This window comes from Anolis carolinensis, chromosome 5 (assembly GCF_035594765.1).
Source record: "Anolis carolinensis isolate JA03-04 chromosome 5, rAnoCar3.1.pri, whole genome shotgun sequence".
Taxonomy (NCBI): domain Eukaryota; kingdom Metazoa; phylum Chordata; class Lepidosauria; order Squamata; family Dactyloidae; genus Anolis; species Anolis carolinensis.
This window is the reverse complement of record NC_085845.1, coordinates 91,912,791-91,930,882: the sequence shown is the minus strand read 5'-3', so window position 1 is coordinate 91,930,882 and position 18,092 is coordinate 91,912,791. Positions and strand designations below refer to the sequence as shown.

At 44.6% G+C, this 18,092-nt stretch overlaps 1 protein-coding gene across 16 annotated transcripts in view; it reads left to right on the top strand.

Moving 5' to 3' along the window:
* The window catches only part of frmd4a (FERM domain containing 4A), a 485,341-nt gene that overhangs the window by 371,639 nt on the left and 95,610 nt on the right, over positions 1-18,092 (top strand). For all 16 annotated transcript variants that reach the window (XM_062983558.1, XM_008111470.3, XM_008111469.3 and 13 more), the window contains one exon: positions 6,274-6,330. In XM_062983558.1, coding sequence (XP_062839628.1) covers positions 6,274-6,330 — 57 coding nt within the window. The remainder of the gene's footprint in view (positions 1-6,273; positions 6,331-18,092) is intronic.

Here is an 18,092-nt window from a genome sequence, read left to right as displayed (position 1 = left end):
AAATTCACCCAAGGGAGAGATCCAGCACAAGGGACAGTGCACTGTTCTTCTACACAAGCATCCTGTGGGATTTGGACCTAAAGAACAATCAGTATGTTATAATTAAGATTTTTCTTGAAAAGTTGATATTTGAGGATTACTCAGTTAGAAGCTGAAAAACAAGGAAAGGACATACAATCTTGCTTTCCTCTAATGTCTTTCACATGACTGAAGGTAACATGAGAATCCAGCAAATATTTACTGAAGTAAAAACTGTTTGCGGTTTCAGTGTCCTCTTTAAGACCTTTTTTAAAAATTACCCAACACTTTACCAAACACGTGCTCATGTGATCTGCATTTATGGATACTCCTTTGTGCTTGCAACTTTCAGCCTAGAGGCACATTTCAGATGAAGGAATGAGTTTGTAGTTAAAACTATGACAGAGGTGGAGCAGTGCTGAATTTGATTCCCTGCTTTGTATTTTTGCCACCCCCTCTCTGCATGCCTTTGGGACGGAGAGGGAGGAAAGAGTGAGATTGGTTAATTTACTCCGTGCCATAGCTATACTGTGGGAACTATCTGATTTCCTTTCTCCCAAGGTGTTTGTGAATGGACTGTCTGTCTTATATTACATTTGTGAGCTCTGCCTACAATGCAAATTAATAACATGGCCTTGCCTCTTATCTGTTAGACCTCTCAGGCCTTCTAGCCCCATAAATCACAATTATGTTGCTACTCAGAGAGAGAAGTAAATTCAAGAGGAGTGGGAGTCATTTCTAAATAATGTTCATAGTCATCCCTAGGGGAAACCATAAAATGCAGGAGCAGAGCTTGGGAAAATTACTTTTTTGGACAACAACTTCCAGAATCATCCAAACAACTGTCCATGCTGACTGGGGAGTTTGTGATTTGTAGTTAAAACACACACACACACACACACATTTTGCCCAAACATGAGCTCAGGAAATAGCCTTCGGCAAGTTATTTTCACTCTTAGTTCTGTTTATGGATTGAAATAATGCTGACCTCTTACGAAATCACTTTAAGAAGTATTGGAATAATACCAGATTTGGGCTAAACACTCTTAAAGAGTTAGAAGACTGCTTGGTGGTGGCATTGTTCATGAGTTATTAATCTGATATTCAGCTGATATTTGTAGGACTTTGCTTTCAGGTCTTTTAAAATTGAAATGGCATTAAAGCTTTGCGAAGGGACAACTCATTCATGCTCCATCGTAAACCTTTTGCAAGTGGCTTTGAGCACTGTAATCCAACAGAGCCAGAGGAAAATGCATGCTGGTCATTTCTGCATTTAGCTGAGCATGCAGGATCATGTTGAATGAAGAGGAAACTGCAAAAGGAGATGACATAGGCTGCGGTCGTTCATGTGGCCTTTGGACATTAATGCTTCAGCAATGCCAGCCAAACAGTTGTTACTGCATTAAGCCATTCGCCTGCAACCATTATATTCAAAATAACTTTTGAATAGATTTTCATTATCCAGGTTTTAGAGAGGGGAATGGGTCATGTTTCAGACCATTCGCTGCTCAATCTAAGTTTGGGAAAGCTAAACACAGGGGAAGGGAGGTGCACTTTGTTTACTACTACTTATTAAAAATTTCCAAATCAGAGTCCATGTCACTTTCTTTGATCCAGACACCATAGGGGTCAGATGAAGATATTTGCTATTTCAAACAGAGTAGCAAGTGGCACCCACCCAGACTAAGATGTTGTATTCTCATCTTCCTAAGTTTATTTGATACATGAGACAGGAGGTCCCACAAGCACATCTATCCATTTGTGGCAGTAAAAATAATGAGGACAAATACGCACATAATGTGTTTCCTCTTCATGACACACTATGCTTGCTGCTTCAATCATCCTAATGGCAGGGTCAGACATTTATCCACATTTATCCACACAGAGGGAAGGAGTGAGGAAAAGACATTTGAGATGCACACACTTTGTAAATTCACTTTTGCTTCAAATGTCCAATATTTCTCGCATCATATTCTGTGTTTGATGGAGATTTATGTTGGAGGGAAACAGATCTTTTTTTACTTTCAAAAGATGTGAGAAAATTGCTGTTCTTGATATATAAAGCTAACTTGTTCTGTCAGCCCACTTTTACATACATGCCCATTAAAAATGGCAGAATCTGTTTGACCAAAACCAGAAAATGAGACATAATAATTTTGCAATAGCAAATCAAGTGACAACTCTATCAAACTATTGTTAATATTCTAAGGAACAACCATCTCCCCTGTCAAGAGTCAGACGCCAATTTGAGAGCAAAACAGAGTTTATTCAAGAGATAGCCCAAAAAATAGGCACAAACACAAAAGATGGCTTTAAACATTTAACTTTCAGTGTTTAAAGGCAGTCCAAACAAAAATGTATCAAAAAGTATGCTTTAGCAACCAAACCGGATTTATCCAAGCAAATAGTTCAGATAAAACAAAAGGTGCTTCAATTCAGCTCTAAACAAACTAAATTGGCTTGGAAAAGCAGCCAAAGCAAAACGAAGACTTGGAAACTCCCCAAAAAACTCCCAAGAGTCACAAGCACAAGGCTCTAAACAGAAACTAAAACCGGGCTTGCAAACAAAATCGGAGCCAGTGCAAAAGGGAAAGGATGGTTCCAAACCCTTTCTGTTGCAAGCAAGCAGGCTTTGGAGATTTAAAGGGGCAGTGCACAAAAGACGTCATCAAACCGGTCCGGAGTCGAAATAGCAGGAACAGCAGCAAACTGCTTCAGGAGTGCAGGTAATGCCAGAAGCTCAAGGGACAAGGCGAAGAGATGCCGTCAGATTGATCCAGGGTCAGGGCAAGAGACAGCAACAGGGTCCGGAAGCAAGCCAGAAGTCAAGAGCCGTGGGTAGACTAATTAGAGGGCGAAGGCAGAAACAGGGTCGAATTCCAGTCCAGGGTCAGAGGCTGTAGTCATCAATCTAAGGTCCACGAATTGGCACAAAGAGCCAAGACAACGAAGGCAACCGCAGCTAAAAATAGTAATAACAGTGCAGTCCAGGAAAACCCACACAGTTCCAGTCCTCCGTTGCAGAGCAACCCAGGTAAACTTACATCTGAAGCAAAGTCCCAGTCCAGTCTTCTTAACACGTACAGGAATCCCAATGGCACCCAGCAACACCTTGCCACATGCAAAGTGAAGTGACCAAACACTCCCAATTTATCCCAATTCTCCCTGGGTGTCCAAACACCAACACCCAAAGAGCAGGTGTCCCAAATCCTTAATCAGAGTCAGAACTCCACACAGCTAAGGCTCGTGGATCGGGCGTGCCTAATTGTTCATCAGAATTCCAATCATCCTGCCCACACCCAACACCATGCACACCTGAGGATCCATCCTCCCTCCTCCAAGCAGACCAAGTGGGATCTGCTTCTGAAGATACCCAAGGTTCAGCAGTATCCATGGGCCCCAATTCCCCAGGCATCTCCGGTGCCCGTGCCCAGTCAGTGCCCACTTCCTCAGCCACCACCTGTTCACCAGCATCCATTTCTTCCACAAACTCCCCATCTGAATCTTCCTCAGAAGACTCCCCATTTAGTTCCCTAATTCTCTTCCTGTACAAATCCTCCAACAAGCCCTCCTCGCAAGGGTTTTTCCTTCCTCTCCTGATCCCACCACCATCATCCACAGTCCCCGAAGGCGCAGTCACAACATCCCCCTTGTGTGTGTATTCACTGGCAATCTCCCATCTGAGATTAGCTTCCAAATAGTCATGATCTGTGGTACCTTTAAATAATTTAGACCCTTCTTATCCTTAGCAATAGCAAATGTTTGTGGATTTTGTTATTTTTTGCTGCATAGCCAACCCCTGAGTGTGTTTCTTAGCAATAGCAGTTCAACATCTCAGTTGGAACTTTGGATTAATTTTGTGAAATAATTTGCCAGCAAGTGCTAATTTTTGGCTTCCTATAGAAAAAAGTTAAGATGTAAGCCTTTCTTAGAATATTAACCCACTTAAAGAACTAACGGCTATAGTTGTGGTCTTAATGAAGTGGTTCCTTCATCTCCCAACAGCTGAGTGGAAGAAGTGTTTTGTGAGTATATCAATAGAGAAGCCAACTGGGGCACAGAATCAAAGGACCATATGAATGTTGCAGTGAGTGTCTATAAAGAGAAGGCATAGGGCAGGAAGAACAAAGAACTGCTTGGGCTGATGCAGCAGTAAAGTGATAGACACCTTCCTGGGCAGGGTGGGGGAGATATGCTCATTCAACTCAGTTATGATCACATGGCAAATGTGGTTAGCGCTTTGTTTTGATTTCTAGAGAAAACACCTTTGGGAGTCATTCTAACAAAAAGCTTAGTCTGTGATATGTCCATTTCTGAAGGATGAAGATTAATGTAACTGCTGAATGTAAAGCCATTACACTTTTATTGTGTTTTTTTATTTTTGTTGTATTATGAGAACGGCAATAAATGTAGCCTATATAAATAACTTTAAATAAGGAAGTCCCTGCCTTTCTCTGTAAACTGCTTTAATCTACATTTTCCTGACTCCTATTATTTTATTCAATAAAACCTACAGCCAGACTTCACAAGTTCTATAATTCTCTTTCTCTCTTGTTATTCACTGTGCCTAAAATCCCCTCCCTTCCAAGAACAACGTTTTAGCCTAGCATCTGATAGGTGCAGCATTTTTTTCTGAATTAGAAATGAAAGTGCACTGTAGGAACTCCGGTTGAGACCCAGAAATCCACTTTCCAGTACTCTGCTGTGTGCTAGTTTGAACCTTGCTCAATTAAGTTCTCTCTGTATCCTGTTCTGTCTTGAATGTAATAATTGTTCTTTAGAGCATCTTATTTGTAAAGCCATGACATCAAAATGTCTGTCAGAAGAATAACAGTACGTAGTAGCAATATTGGCAATAATATCTGTAACAATAAATGAGAATATGTCTCTGTCTATGGTGGACACTTCAAAATTTGGCAAACTGGTTTTAATCATCATTCACTTCCAAGAGCCTAGTTCTGGCCGATTTCTGGGACTGACTGCAGTGGATTATGCTAGAGGATGCGAGACAGCATTATTTAGCACAATTACTTTTTGGTGCAACAGCTTATACAGACACCTAAGTAAGGACTGTTGCTTCATACTTGCCAGGGGCAGGTTAAGAACAGTTATTATTCCTTGTGAAATGAGTTGTGTCATGCATCTGAATGGCATGCATTTATCTAAATTTAGATCTCAGATATTTTATGCCATGTTTCATTCCAAAAGAATTAAGATGATTAAAACAAAGGTTTAAATACGAAAGGCCAGCATGGGCATGCCAAAGTTACCATTTAACCATTAGATTACTCTGTAAATGGGGTGGGAACATACTGTACTCCACAAGAGCAACTGTTTGGTTCATAGGAAGTAGAATGGAAAATACTTGATTGTAGTATATACACATTCAGTTCATCTGTAACTTTAGGAGAATAGTCAGTACTGGAAACCACACCTTACTTTGATGTACGGCAAGAACTGATTCCAAACCTATAGAACTGAATGCAGCCTCATGGACTTCAATAGTCCTTGCATGTAGGCGCTGATTTTGTGCACTACCATTAACATATTTGTGGTATTTACTTGGTTGGTTGTGTCCCAGAATAGCTGTCTTTTTTTCTCCATATTAAGTTGTGGGTTGGCTCCAGTTCTCCTTGTTAGTTTCTTGTGTAGGCTAAATCTGTTTGAAATGGAAAATTCATGAACATGAGTGAAAATCCAGGTATACTGTACCTAATTTGAAATTCCTATTACAACTGAACTCTTTTGATTCCCATTATTTCATTGGGCTTGCACAGGAAAACCTCCTGGTTGATTTTGCCCTGGGGCTCAATAGTACAACAAAAACAAAATCTGCCCATGGCTTCATGCTGTTACATGACTATCTTGTCCTGCTTATCTCTAGCAAGTTAAAGACTCTGATTGAAGATCAGCTTGCATCACTATGATGTAAGAGCAGTGTCATTGAAAACATGCGAGAAAAGCAGTAGAAGAATCTACCTGATATTTAAGGTAATATAAGATTGGAAACAGGTCTCAGTTAATGGCTCCCCCAACATATAGTACTTCAAATTTCTTATGTACCATAAGTCTTTATTGTGAACTCTGACTTAATGCAGAATGGTAACAAAGCACAGTTTCTTTCACGAGAGAGCTAAACTAAATAAATATCTTTTTATTGTAAGGTGCCCTGTGGATACTTGTCAGTGCTGAAAGGTGCTCAGAAATATTCTTAGGAAATGAGTAAATTTTATGTTCCCTTCTTTTTTTCACAAGGAGCTCATTGAAGTTGACAGCGAAGTTGTGTTTGAATTGGCTGCATACATCTTGCAGGTAAGTTAAATTGACTTTGTTACCTTTATGGTTCAGGGTTTGGCACTGGAGATCTTTTTTTCAATAGCATAGATTTAAATGCAGAGAAATGATCTTTTCTTTGATGCTTTAGATCACCTTCTCACTGTGTGACACACATGTACAATATTTCCAGATGTGATTATACCAAGTACAATCTGTGAGCTGAGGTATGCCACAGATCCTTTGATTTTTGCCATTCACCAGTTAGGTGAAGGATTAATATTAATATTTTAAGGTCATGATATTTCATCTTTAGCCACAATTGACATCATCAATAGAGATATAAATCTTCATCTATGTCATTCTCACATGTGAAAGCAAAGAATTCAAAAAGTTTTCCCTCCCTAATTTGTTTTGCATATTTTAGGATCATTTTTCACATTTCAGAATTTTTGTCAAAAACATATCCACAGAATATTATTATCAATAATAATAATAATAATAATTTAAAAAATCAGCTGATGACCCAAAATGCAGACTGTGCAAGGAAACCAATGAAACCATTGATCATCTCCTCAGCTGCTGTAAGAAAATTGCACAGACAGACTACAAACAGAGGCACAACTGTGGCCCAAATGATTCATTGGAACTTATGCCTCAAGTACCACCTACCAGCAGTAAAGAACTGGTGGGATCACAAACCAGCAATTGGAAAATGAACATGCAAAGATACTGTGGGACTTCCGAATCCAGACTGACAAAGTTCTGGAACACAACACACCAGACATCACAGTTGTGGAAAAGAAAAAGGTTTGGATAATTGATGTTGCCATCCCAGGTGACAGTCGCATTGACGAAAAACAACAGGAAAAACTCAGCCGCTATCAGGACCTCAAGATTGAACTTCAAAGACTCTGGCAGAGACCAGTACAGGTGGTCCCGGTGGTGATCGGCACACTGGGTGCCGTGCCAAAAGATCGCAGCCGGCATTTGGAAACAATAGACATTGACAAAATTATAATCTGCCAACTGCAAAAGGCCACCCTGCTGGGATCTGCGCGCATCATCCGAAAATACATCACACAGTCCTAGACACTTGGGAAGTGTTCGACTTGTGATTTTGTGATATGAAATCCAGCATATCTATCTTTTTGCTGTGTCATAAAAATAAAATAATAATAATAATAATAATAATAATAATAATAATAATAATAATAATAATAATAATAATATGCTGCCCTATCTCCTCAGGAGGACTCAGGGCAGTTTCCAACATAAAGCAAAGCATTCAATTGACCATACAACAATATGAACATAATAAAAAATAAACATAATAAAACAAGAACATACAATTCCACAAAAGTTAAAATCCAGTTTCAATATGCTCCATCAATGAGTTCAATATACCAGTGACCAGAGCTTCAGAGTAGACATGGCCAACTATGACGGGCTAGGCTGGGACTAGTGCATCAGAATATCATAGACCCAGGTAGTGGATAAGGTGCAAAGCAAGGTCCAATTGTTTTCAGGTCCTTGCAGAAAGAAGACAGTGTAGGGGCTTGCCTGATCTCTCTGGGGAGGGCGTTCCAGAGCCAGGGGGCCACCACCGAGAAGGCCCTCTCCCTCGTCCCCACCAACCATGCTTGTGATGGTGGCAGGAGCGAGAGAAAGGCCTCCCCGGCAGATCTTAGAGCCCGTGCCAATTCGTAAGGGGAAATGCAATCACAAAGATAGGCAGGATCCAAGCCATAGAACAGTTTGCATTCAGTTTGTTCAGCTGTTTGTCTGAGGGATTGAGACATCGTCAGTTATGTATGTAACTACCCACCAACCCAAGATTTAATTACCTTGGAAACATTTTCGTCAACTATAAATGTTAGCAAGAAATCAGATATTTTTAGCAGATATCAGGAGTTGTTTTTAAGGAAAGAAAATGTCAAGGACAGAACGCCACAAGATTCAAAGTAACAGAGTTTATTAGATTACAGAACTCAAAAATGCCCGTAAAACACAAGGGCCAGGCAATTTTTGCCTTTAGGAGCAAAAAAGGGGCAAAAGTAAATGTTCAAAAGATAAACCGGATTAAACCGGAGTTTAATCCGGGTAAAAACAAACTGCTTTCTTCAGCCTGGGTATAAACAAAACGAAAGCCAAGGAACAAAAGATAAAGAATGCAACTAATTGGCAGCAGATTCCTCTCTGCTGCCAACACTGTGTTTAGAGTAACTTGCGTCGCTCCCACACACACACACAGCAGACAGGATTCCAACACGAACAATTCAGCCAGGGATTTTAGCAGTAGAGTAGACCAGTTCCGTTCCGTAGATCAAAGCCAGAAGCAGACGTTTGTAGTTTTTCCAAGTCCAAGAAGAGGGGAAGACAAGCCGTGGTCAGTTCAGTCCGAGTTCTCAAAGCAGGAGATGGCGTCCGTCAAGAAGACGACGGAAGGTCAAGCTAATAAGAGTAAGCACAGGTTTGCACAAACAAATGCCCACACAATCCCTCCCGCCGTCTGACCCTGGATTCCAATCAACTTACGTCTCAGCACAGGAAAGTACACAAGTCTTCAGGGAAGCGTCCCACACACACACACGAATCCCAAGCGTTTGCCCAGATTACCTTGCCCGACGCAATTTGCAATTGCTCCCAAGCCCCATTTTATGCCAGTTACAAATCTTCATCACTGTCAGCTGTCCTCCTTAACCCGGGCGTTTCCTCATCACTTTCCTCGTCAGAGCTGGAACACCTCTGACTACGCCCAACAGCATCTCCAGCTGTGGATCCCGTCCCATCCCTCCAGCTAAGCCATGGGTCTAATCCTGAAGGTCCCCATTCATCTTCTGCCCCATCATGGCCAGTGGCCCCCAATTCCTCCCTTACCCGAGTCCAATCCATCTCATCCTCCTCTGAGCTAACCAGCCCTTCCTCCATTCTCTCCGTAAACCCTTCGAAAGACTCTTCGTCAGATGGTGCTGCAAATATGTCTCGCAGTCTTTTTCTCTCTCGCTCCTCGAGAGTATCCGACTCTCGAGGAGTCTTACGCCCACGCCTGTCAGAAACAGAGCCACGAGGCTCAATCATAACACTATCCCCTCTCACAAAGGCCTCCTCCCCCGATGGCGGAGAAGTGGCAGTGATACCCTCCGCTATAGCACCACGACGACTAGAGGTATCAAGTTTCAACAGCGAACGATGAAAGACTGGATGGACCTTTAAACTAGACGGTAAACGCAAACGAAACGCAACAGAAGAAATCTTTTTAACGATAGGAAAGGGACCCAAATACCGAGGCGCAAACTTTCCCCCAGCCTGTTTAATATGTTTGGAAGATAACCACACCAAATCCCCTTCTTCCAACTCCTCCCCTGCCTGCCTGTGGCTGTCAGCCTGAGTCTTCTGCGTTGCCTTAGCTTCCAACAGTAAGCGACGGGCAACATCATGCAATGCAGCCATTTCCGTAGAGCGGTACACAGGGTCCGAAGAGACCACATTGGTCGACGGCGCCACACCTCCCCGTGGGTGAAAGCCATAAGTAAGCTCAAACGGCGTATGCTGACTAGACGTGTGCACCGCATTGTTGTAAGCAAATTCCGCCACCGGTAACCACTTCACCCAAGCCGTGGGTTGATCTAAACAAAAACAACGCAGATACTGCTCTAAGAGCCCATTAACCCGTTCCGACTGTCCATCCGTTTGCGGATGGAAGGCGGACGACACGTTTAACTTAGTCCCCAAGCACTCATGGAAGTGTTTCCAAAAGCGTGACACAAATTGCGGAGCCCTATCGGAAATAATCACCTCGGGTGCTCCGTGCAAGCGATAGATGTGCTTTGTAAATAGTAAGGCCAACGTAGGGGCCGCCGGAATGGTTGAACAAGGAATAAAATGAGCCAGTTTACTAAATAAATCCACCACCACCCAAATACAAGTATAACCCCCAGACTTAGGCAAATCTGAAATGAAATCCATGGAAATGATTTGCCATGGCCTCTCCGGAACAGGTAAAGACGACAACAACCCTCTAGGGCGCCCAACAGGCGTCTTACTCTGCTGGCAAACGGCGCAGCTGTCACAAAAGCGCAGAATGTCTTGCCGCATCTTTGGCCACCAGTAGCTCCTGGTGATAAGCTGTACGGTCTTGAACCTGCCAAAGTGCCCAGCCATGGGTTCGTCATGGTGGGCTCTAATCACCTCCAACCTGAGGGCCCCCACTGGTACGTAAACCTGCCCCCTACGCACCAATACCCCGTCTTGATCTTGGAGATGCGGCAGTATGGTACGGTTACCTGCTGAGAGCAGCATCAGTTGCTCCTGTGTCCACACATCATCTTTCTGAGCCTCAAGGATCTGATCATGTAACCCGAGCTCATTATCTACAACACACAGCGAGGCAGTAGGCAAGATGGTCTGACATACTACCTGCTCATTGGTCTTAAATTCTGGCTTGCGGGATAAAGCATCGGCCCGCAAGTTTGCCTTCCCCTCCACGAACTGCACCTTGAAGTTAAACCTGGAGAAAAACAAAGCCCAGCGGATTTGACGCTGGTTTAACTTCTTTGCTGTTTGCAAGTGCTCTAAGTTTTTATGATCAGACCTGACCACGATCTGATGCCGTGCCCCTTCAAGCCAGTGCCGCCACACCTCAAACGCCACCTTAATCGCCAACAACTCCTTCTCCCATATGGTATAGTTCTGCTCGAAGGGTGTTAGTTGCCGCGAGTAAAATCCACAGGGACGCAAGGTCCCTGAGGAATCCTTCTGAGACAATACAGCCCCCAACGCGTAGCTAGAAGCGTCCGCTTCTACCACGAACGGTTTGTCAACATCAGGATGGGTTAGTATGTTGTCCGATTGAAAACTAGACTTAAGTTGTAGAAACGCCTCGTGAGCTTCCCGCCCCCACACAAATGGCTGTTTCTTGCGCAGAAGCTGCGTCAAAGGTACCGTGAGCTTTGCAAAATTCGGAATAAACTCCCGGTAGTAATTAGCGAAACCTAAGAACCTTTGTACATCCTTCTTAGTCTTCAGCTCCTGCCATGAGTTGACGGCGTCAACCTTATGTGGGTCCATTTTAAGTTCCCTACCTGACACTACATGACCTAAGAACTCCACTTCAGGCACATGAAAGACGCACTTGGAAGCCTTGGCGAAAAGCCCATTAGCCCGCAGTCGGTGCAGAACCTGCTTGACATGTTGACGATGTTCTTTCTCGTCCTTAGAAAAAATCAAGATATCATCCAAATAAATCACTAAAAATTGGTCAATTAGGTCCCTGAACACATCGTTCATGAACCTCTGGAAGACCGCAGGAGCATTACAAAGCCCAAAAGGCATGACTCGGAACTCGTGGCATCCGAAACACGTGTTAAATGCCGTCTTCCATTCATCCCCTTCCCGTATACGGATTAAGTTATAGGCCCCCCGCAGGTCAAGCTTGGTAAAGACCTTAGCCCCTTGCACCCTTGATAACAGTTCCGAGATTAAAGGGAGCGGGTACCTATCCCGAATGGTGTATTTGTTTAGGATCCGATAGTCGCAGACCAGCCTAAGTTCCCCAGTCTTTTTGGCTACAAAGAATACTGGTGCCGCAGTTGGAGAACTAGATGGGCGAATAAACCCCTTGGCTAAATTTTCATCTAGAAACTCCCGCAAAGCTTGCCTTTCCGGTACAGTCAAGGCATACAGCCTCCCTGCTGGCAGTTTCGCACCTTCTGCCAACTTGATGGCGCAATCATATGGCCTGTGCGGTGGTAATTTGTCCGCTTCTTTTTTACAAAATACATCAGAGAACTCCCCATACTCAGCAGGCACTCCCTCCATATCAGAATGAGTAACATTTAGAGTGCAACAATCCTGCCTCTTTAAAATCACTTTACGTGTTGCCCAATCTACTTGTGGGTTTACTACAGCTAGCCAATCCATCCCCAGGATCACATCATATCTAGGCAAGCTCGTAATATCCCACACAAACGTTCCCGTTACTCCCTGCACCTCCCACGTTACTGCTGAGGTTTCCTGGTTAACCACCCCAGTCTCCAGCAGTCTCCCATCTGCTCCTTCCACCCACACGTCGCATGCTTTGCGCACCTTAGGAATGCCATGCTTCTTAGCAAACTCAATATCTACATAAGAGACCGTGGCCCCTGAGTCCAGCAGTGCCAGAGTAGAAACAAGTTCCCTTCCCCCAACAGATAATGTAATGGGTACGAAAACATGCTTCCTCCCCTCAGTTGACTGCTTGAGGAGCCCTAGTGCGTTGGACTCACGTCGCACTAGGGCTGGCCTTTTCCCGAAAGCTGGGAAGGTTTCACATTACAACTTTTGGCAAAATGCCCAGCATTCCCACAGTACAAACACAAGCCCAGCTGCCTCCTACGGCTCTTTTCCTCTGTAGACAGCTTCTTAAAGACCCCAAGCTCCATGGGCTCTTCCCCCATCACCACAGGTGCCCTGGTTACATGCATGGGTGGCGCACACATTGCTTTTGAATGTTTACGAGCCTCGAACCTTGCGTCTAAACGCAGCACCTTAGCTACTAAGGCGTCCCAGCTTTCAGCCGGCTCCAAGCGTGCTAGTTCATCCTGGAGCATATCATTTAACCCGGCAGTAAATAAAAGCATGAATGCATTTTCCCCCCAATCCAGCTGGTGGCGATACAGGTTAAACTTATTCAAGTAATCCAAAACAGTCCCCTTTCCCTGTTTCAACCGATACAGAGCCCACCCAGCGTTCTCCGTGCGGAGAGGATCCCCAAAAGTATCAGTTAACAACTTTTTGAAATTATTCAAATTGTCCTTGACTGGGTCATTTCCCAAAATTAAATTAGTGGCCCATTGTCCTGCGGGACCGGTCAACAAACTCAAAATAAAGGCCACCTTGCTAGTGTCTGTGGGAAAAGCATGAGCACTGAGCTGAGAAAAATAAAGCTCCACTTGTGCCAAAAAGGTTGGCAACTTGCACCTGGTTCCGTCAAAGCGTTCAGGAGTCAAAACATGTCCTTTCACGGCATGAGCGGTTTGGCTAACGGTAAAAGCCGTTTGCAATTGGTCTAATTTGGCTCTTAACTCATCCATCGTCTTCCTGACGGGTTTATTGCTGCAATAAACCTTTTATGGGCGTCGGGCAATCTGTCAAGGACAGAACGCCACAAGATTCAAAGTAACAGAGTTTATTAGATTACAGAACTCAAAAATGCCCGTAAAACACAAGGGCCAGGCAATTTTTGCCTTTAGGAGCAAAAAAGGGGCAAAAGTAAATGTTCAAAAGATAAACCGGATTAAACCGGAGTTTAATCCGGGTAAAAACAAACTGCTTTCTTCAGCCTGGGTATAAACAAAACGAAAGCCAAGGAACAAAAGATAAAGAATGCAACTAATTGGCAGCAGATTCCTCTCTGCTGCCAACACTGTGTTTAGAGTAACTTGCGTCGCTCCCACACACACACACAGCAGACAGGATTCCAACACGAACAATTCAGCCAGGGATTTTAGCAGTAGAGTAGACCAGTTCCGTTCCGTAGATCAAAGCCAGAAGCAGACGTTTGTAGTTTTTCCAAGTCCAAGAAGAGGGGAAGACAAGCCGTGGTCAGTTCAGTCCGAGTTCTCAAAGCAGGAGATGGCGTCCGTCAAGAAGACGACGGAAGGTCAAGCTAATAAGAGTAAGCACAGGTTTGCACAAACAAATGCCCACACAATCCCTCCCGCCGTCTGACCCTGGATTCCAATCAACTTACGTCTCAGCACAGGAAAGTACACAAGTCTTCAGGGAAGCGTCCCACACACACACACGAATCCCAAGCGTTTGCCCAGATTACCTTGCCCGACGCAATTTGCAATTGCTCCCAAGCCCCATTTTATGCCAGTTACAAATCTTCATCACTGTCAGCTGTCCTCCTTAACCCGGGCGTTTCCTCATCACTTTCCTCGTCAGAGCTGGAACACCTCTGACTACGCCCAACAGCATCTCCAGCTGTGGATCCCGTCCCATCCCTCCAGCTAAGCCATGGGTCTAATCCTGAAGGTCCCCATTCATCTTCTGCCCCATCATGGCCAGTGGCCCCCAATTCCTCCCTTACCCGAGTCCAATCCATCTCATCCTCCTCTGAGCTAACCAGCCCTTCCTCCATTCTCTCCGTAAACCCTTCGAAAGACTCTTCGTCAGATGGTGCTGCAAATATGTCTCGCAGTCTTTTTCTCTCTCGCTCCTCGAGAGTATCCGACTCTCGAGGAGTCTTACGCCCACGCCTGTCAGAAACAGAGCCACGAGGCTCAATCATAACAGAAAACTTGAACCTCTTTATTGAAATAAATACATTTTTCTTTATTGAAAGAAATTTTACCCTGGAGCTTAGGCAGCCCTTGTTGTCATATCCTTTGCACTTCTTTCAGACAATCCTGTTTGTCTGATGCTTAAATCTTTAATTCATATCTGTTTGCCTATCTATCTACAGCAAAATATAATTATAAGATGGAGGCAGTTTGAAGTGCATTATAATGGTCAATGTAGACTCATATAATACAGATTGAACTGCATTGAATTGGGTTATATGAGTCTATACAGCCATATAATCCAGTTCAGTGCAGTTAACTTGCATTCCAAAATTGCATTATGTTGTGTTTGTTACAATCAAAACTAGTGAGATGTATGCTCTATTTGAATAGCTTTCATCGATTTTTATTTTGTAATATCAATCTGGGAACCAGTCCTCATTATAGAATGATCAAGAAAGGAAATCACCAGCCCTCAGGGTGCCCTAATGTAGTTGTTTTTCCTTCCACTGTAACCCTAGTTAATTGATTGTCAATTAACTGGAATTAACGAACATAATTGTAAAATGTACTGTAGACATCTGCAAACATGTCCTCTGAGCCTTGGCAATCATTAATGTGAATTACAGCACTAGTAATGTCTATAGTAAGATCTCTAAAGCATAACCTGACTCCAAAAGTGAAGGTCAGGAAGGAAGGAGGGTCAGGGTAAAGAAAAAAATCTTTGTATTGTACATTCATATTGAACAATTTTATTTCAAAATGTTATTTCAAAATGTTATATTTCAAGCCAAAATTATCAGGACACATAGGTTTGGCAAGAAAGTGAGAGCTTTGCCAGTGAACAAGAAATGAGAAATTTGATATATAATTCCACATCAAGTCTATTCGGTTTATATGAAACCTACTCATGAGTCTGGATACCCAATTAAATGGCATTGAAGATATTTTATTGTAAAAATAACCTGTAGAATTATGACCCAGTAAACCAACACTGCTCATCCAGGCTTTATTTAGTTATCCAAATGCTTGAGCAACATGCACAAACACCATTATTTTGGCAGGCCATGGCACAGTTCAAAACCAAGTTGTTTGCTGAGCTCTTGGGAAAGAAATCCCATGCACATTTATCTCATGGGTCAAACATTGTGCAGGCCATTGTAAACACACTTAACATTACTATTCTAAAAATATGCTTAAAGCATTGCAGATAGTTCCATGGAAACAACATTCCGCTTCTTCCAAGCACCTTCTAAGCCCTTTCCAAACTTGCCTGTTGTTATAAAGAGGCCCTCTTTGTAAGGGGAGAAAAATAACTACTTTCCTAATGTTCCAATTAAGGTGCTTATTGTGATATCAATCCACAAAGGAAATACTTCATTAAAATATGAGGGAGGGGGGAGAGATTTGCTCAGGATTTCATGGCTGCCATGACAACCATGGGGCTGTCTCAAATTATATCTGGGCCCACACATCAGGCAGGACACACCTTGGACCTTGTTTTTGTTGTGGACGGTGGGACAGTCAGAGTGGAAGAGCAAAATATTCTTCCATTGTCATGGTCTGACCATCATCTGATCTGTTTAAGTATCGCCGTTTCTTCTAACCTCCGCAGGGGTGGTGGACCCATTAAGATGGTCCGCCCCAGGAGACTGATGGATCCGGATGGACTTCTGAGGTCTCTTGGGGATCTTCCTGTCTTGGAGACTGGCGATCCTGTCGATGCCCTGGCTGATCGCTATAACAGGGAGTTGGCAAGGGCACTGGACACGATCGCTCCCGAACGTCCCCTCTCGCTACGTAGAGCCACGTCGACTCCTTGGTTCACTGAGGAGCTGGCCGTGATGAAGCGTGAGCGGAGGGGACTAGAGTGCATCTGGAGGAAATCTCGGGATGTGTCTGACCAAGCACGGGCTAAAGCCGCTATTAGGGCTTACTCCGTGGCTTTGCGAGCAGCCAGGAAAGCTTTCACGACTGCCCGCATAGCGTCTGCGGCTAATAGGCCATCGGAGTTGTTCCGAGTTGTTGGGGAGCTCCTACGGCCTCCTGAGGCACGGGGGCTTCCCGATGACTCGGCAACTAGGTGCAGCGATTTCGCTCACCATTTTGCAGGCAAAGTTGCTCAGATACGCCTTGAGCTAGACTCCAGTTTAATTGTAGCTCCAGAGGAGGTAACCGAGGTACCTGTCTGTTCGATCTTATGGGATTCTTTCCGGCTTGTTCTTCCTGATGACGTGGAGGGGATTCTCGGGTCTGTGAGGGCGACCACCTGCGCTCTGGATCCTTGCCCCTCCTGGTTGGTCAAGCTGGCCAAAGATGGGTTGTTGGATTGGTTTGTGACCATAATAAATGCCTCTTTGGTTCAGGGGTCAGTTCCATCCTGCTTTAAGCAGGCGGTAGTAAAACCACTATTAAAAAAGCCTTCGCTTGATCCATCTATTTGTAACAACTACAGACCAATCTCCAACCTCCCATTCTTGGGCAAGGTGCTGGAGCGGGTGGTTGCCAAGCAGCTCCAGGAGTTTCTCGATGACACTGATTTTCTGGACTGCTCGCAGTCTGGCTTCAGGCCTGGGCACAGTACCGAGACGGCTTTGGTCGCCTTGGTGGATGACCTCCGCAGAGAGCTGGACAGGGGGAGTGTGACCCTGCTGGTTCTCTTGGACATCTCAGCGGCTTTCGATACCATCGACCATGGTATCCTTCTGGGGAGGCTCTCTGGGATGGGGCTTGGTGGCACTGTGCTGCAGTGGCTCCGGTCCTTCCTGGGGGGTCGTTCCCAGATGGTGAAGCTGGGGGACTCCTGCTCGGACCCCTGGCCATTGACCTGTGGGGTCCCGCAGGGGTCTATTCTATCCCCCATGCTATTCAACATCTACATGAAACCGCTGGGAGAGGTCATCCGGAGTTTTGGAGGGCGTTGCCATCTCTACGCAGATGACACGCAAATCCACTACTCCTTTCCATCTGAATCCAAGGAAGCCCCTCGGATGCTGAACCAGTGCCTGGCCGCTGTGGCGGACTGGATGAGGAGGAACAAGCTGAGGATCAATCCTGACAAGACAGAGGCCCTCCTGGTCAGTCGCGCGTCGGATCGGGGTATTGGGTGGCAACCTGTCCTGGACGGGGTTGCACTCCCCCTGAAATCACAGGTCCGCAGTTTGGGGGTCCTCCTGGATTCAGCGTTGACGCTTGAGGCTCAGGTGTCGGCGGTGGCCGGGAGGGCTTTTGCACAACTCAAACTTGTGCGCCAACTGCGACCATACCTCGTGAAGTCTGACTTGACCACGGTGGTGCATGCCTTAGTTACCTCTAGACTGGACTACTGTAATGCGCTCTACGTGGGGCTTCCCTTGAAGACGGCCCAGAAACTACAATTGGTTCAGCGCTCGGCGGCCAGATTAATTACAGGGGCGAGCTACAGGGAGAGATCTACTCCCCTGTTCAAGGAGCTCCACTGGCTGCCGTTCACCTTCCGGTCCCAATTCAAGGTGAATACCATCATTTATAAGGCCCTAAACGGTTTGGGACCCA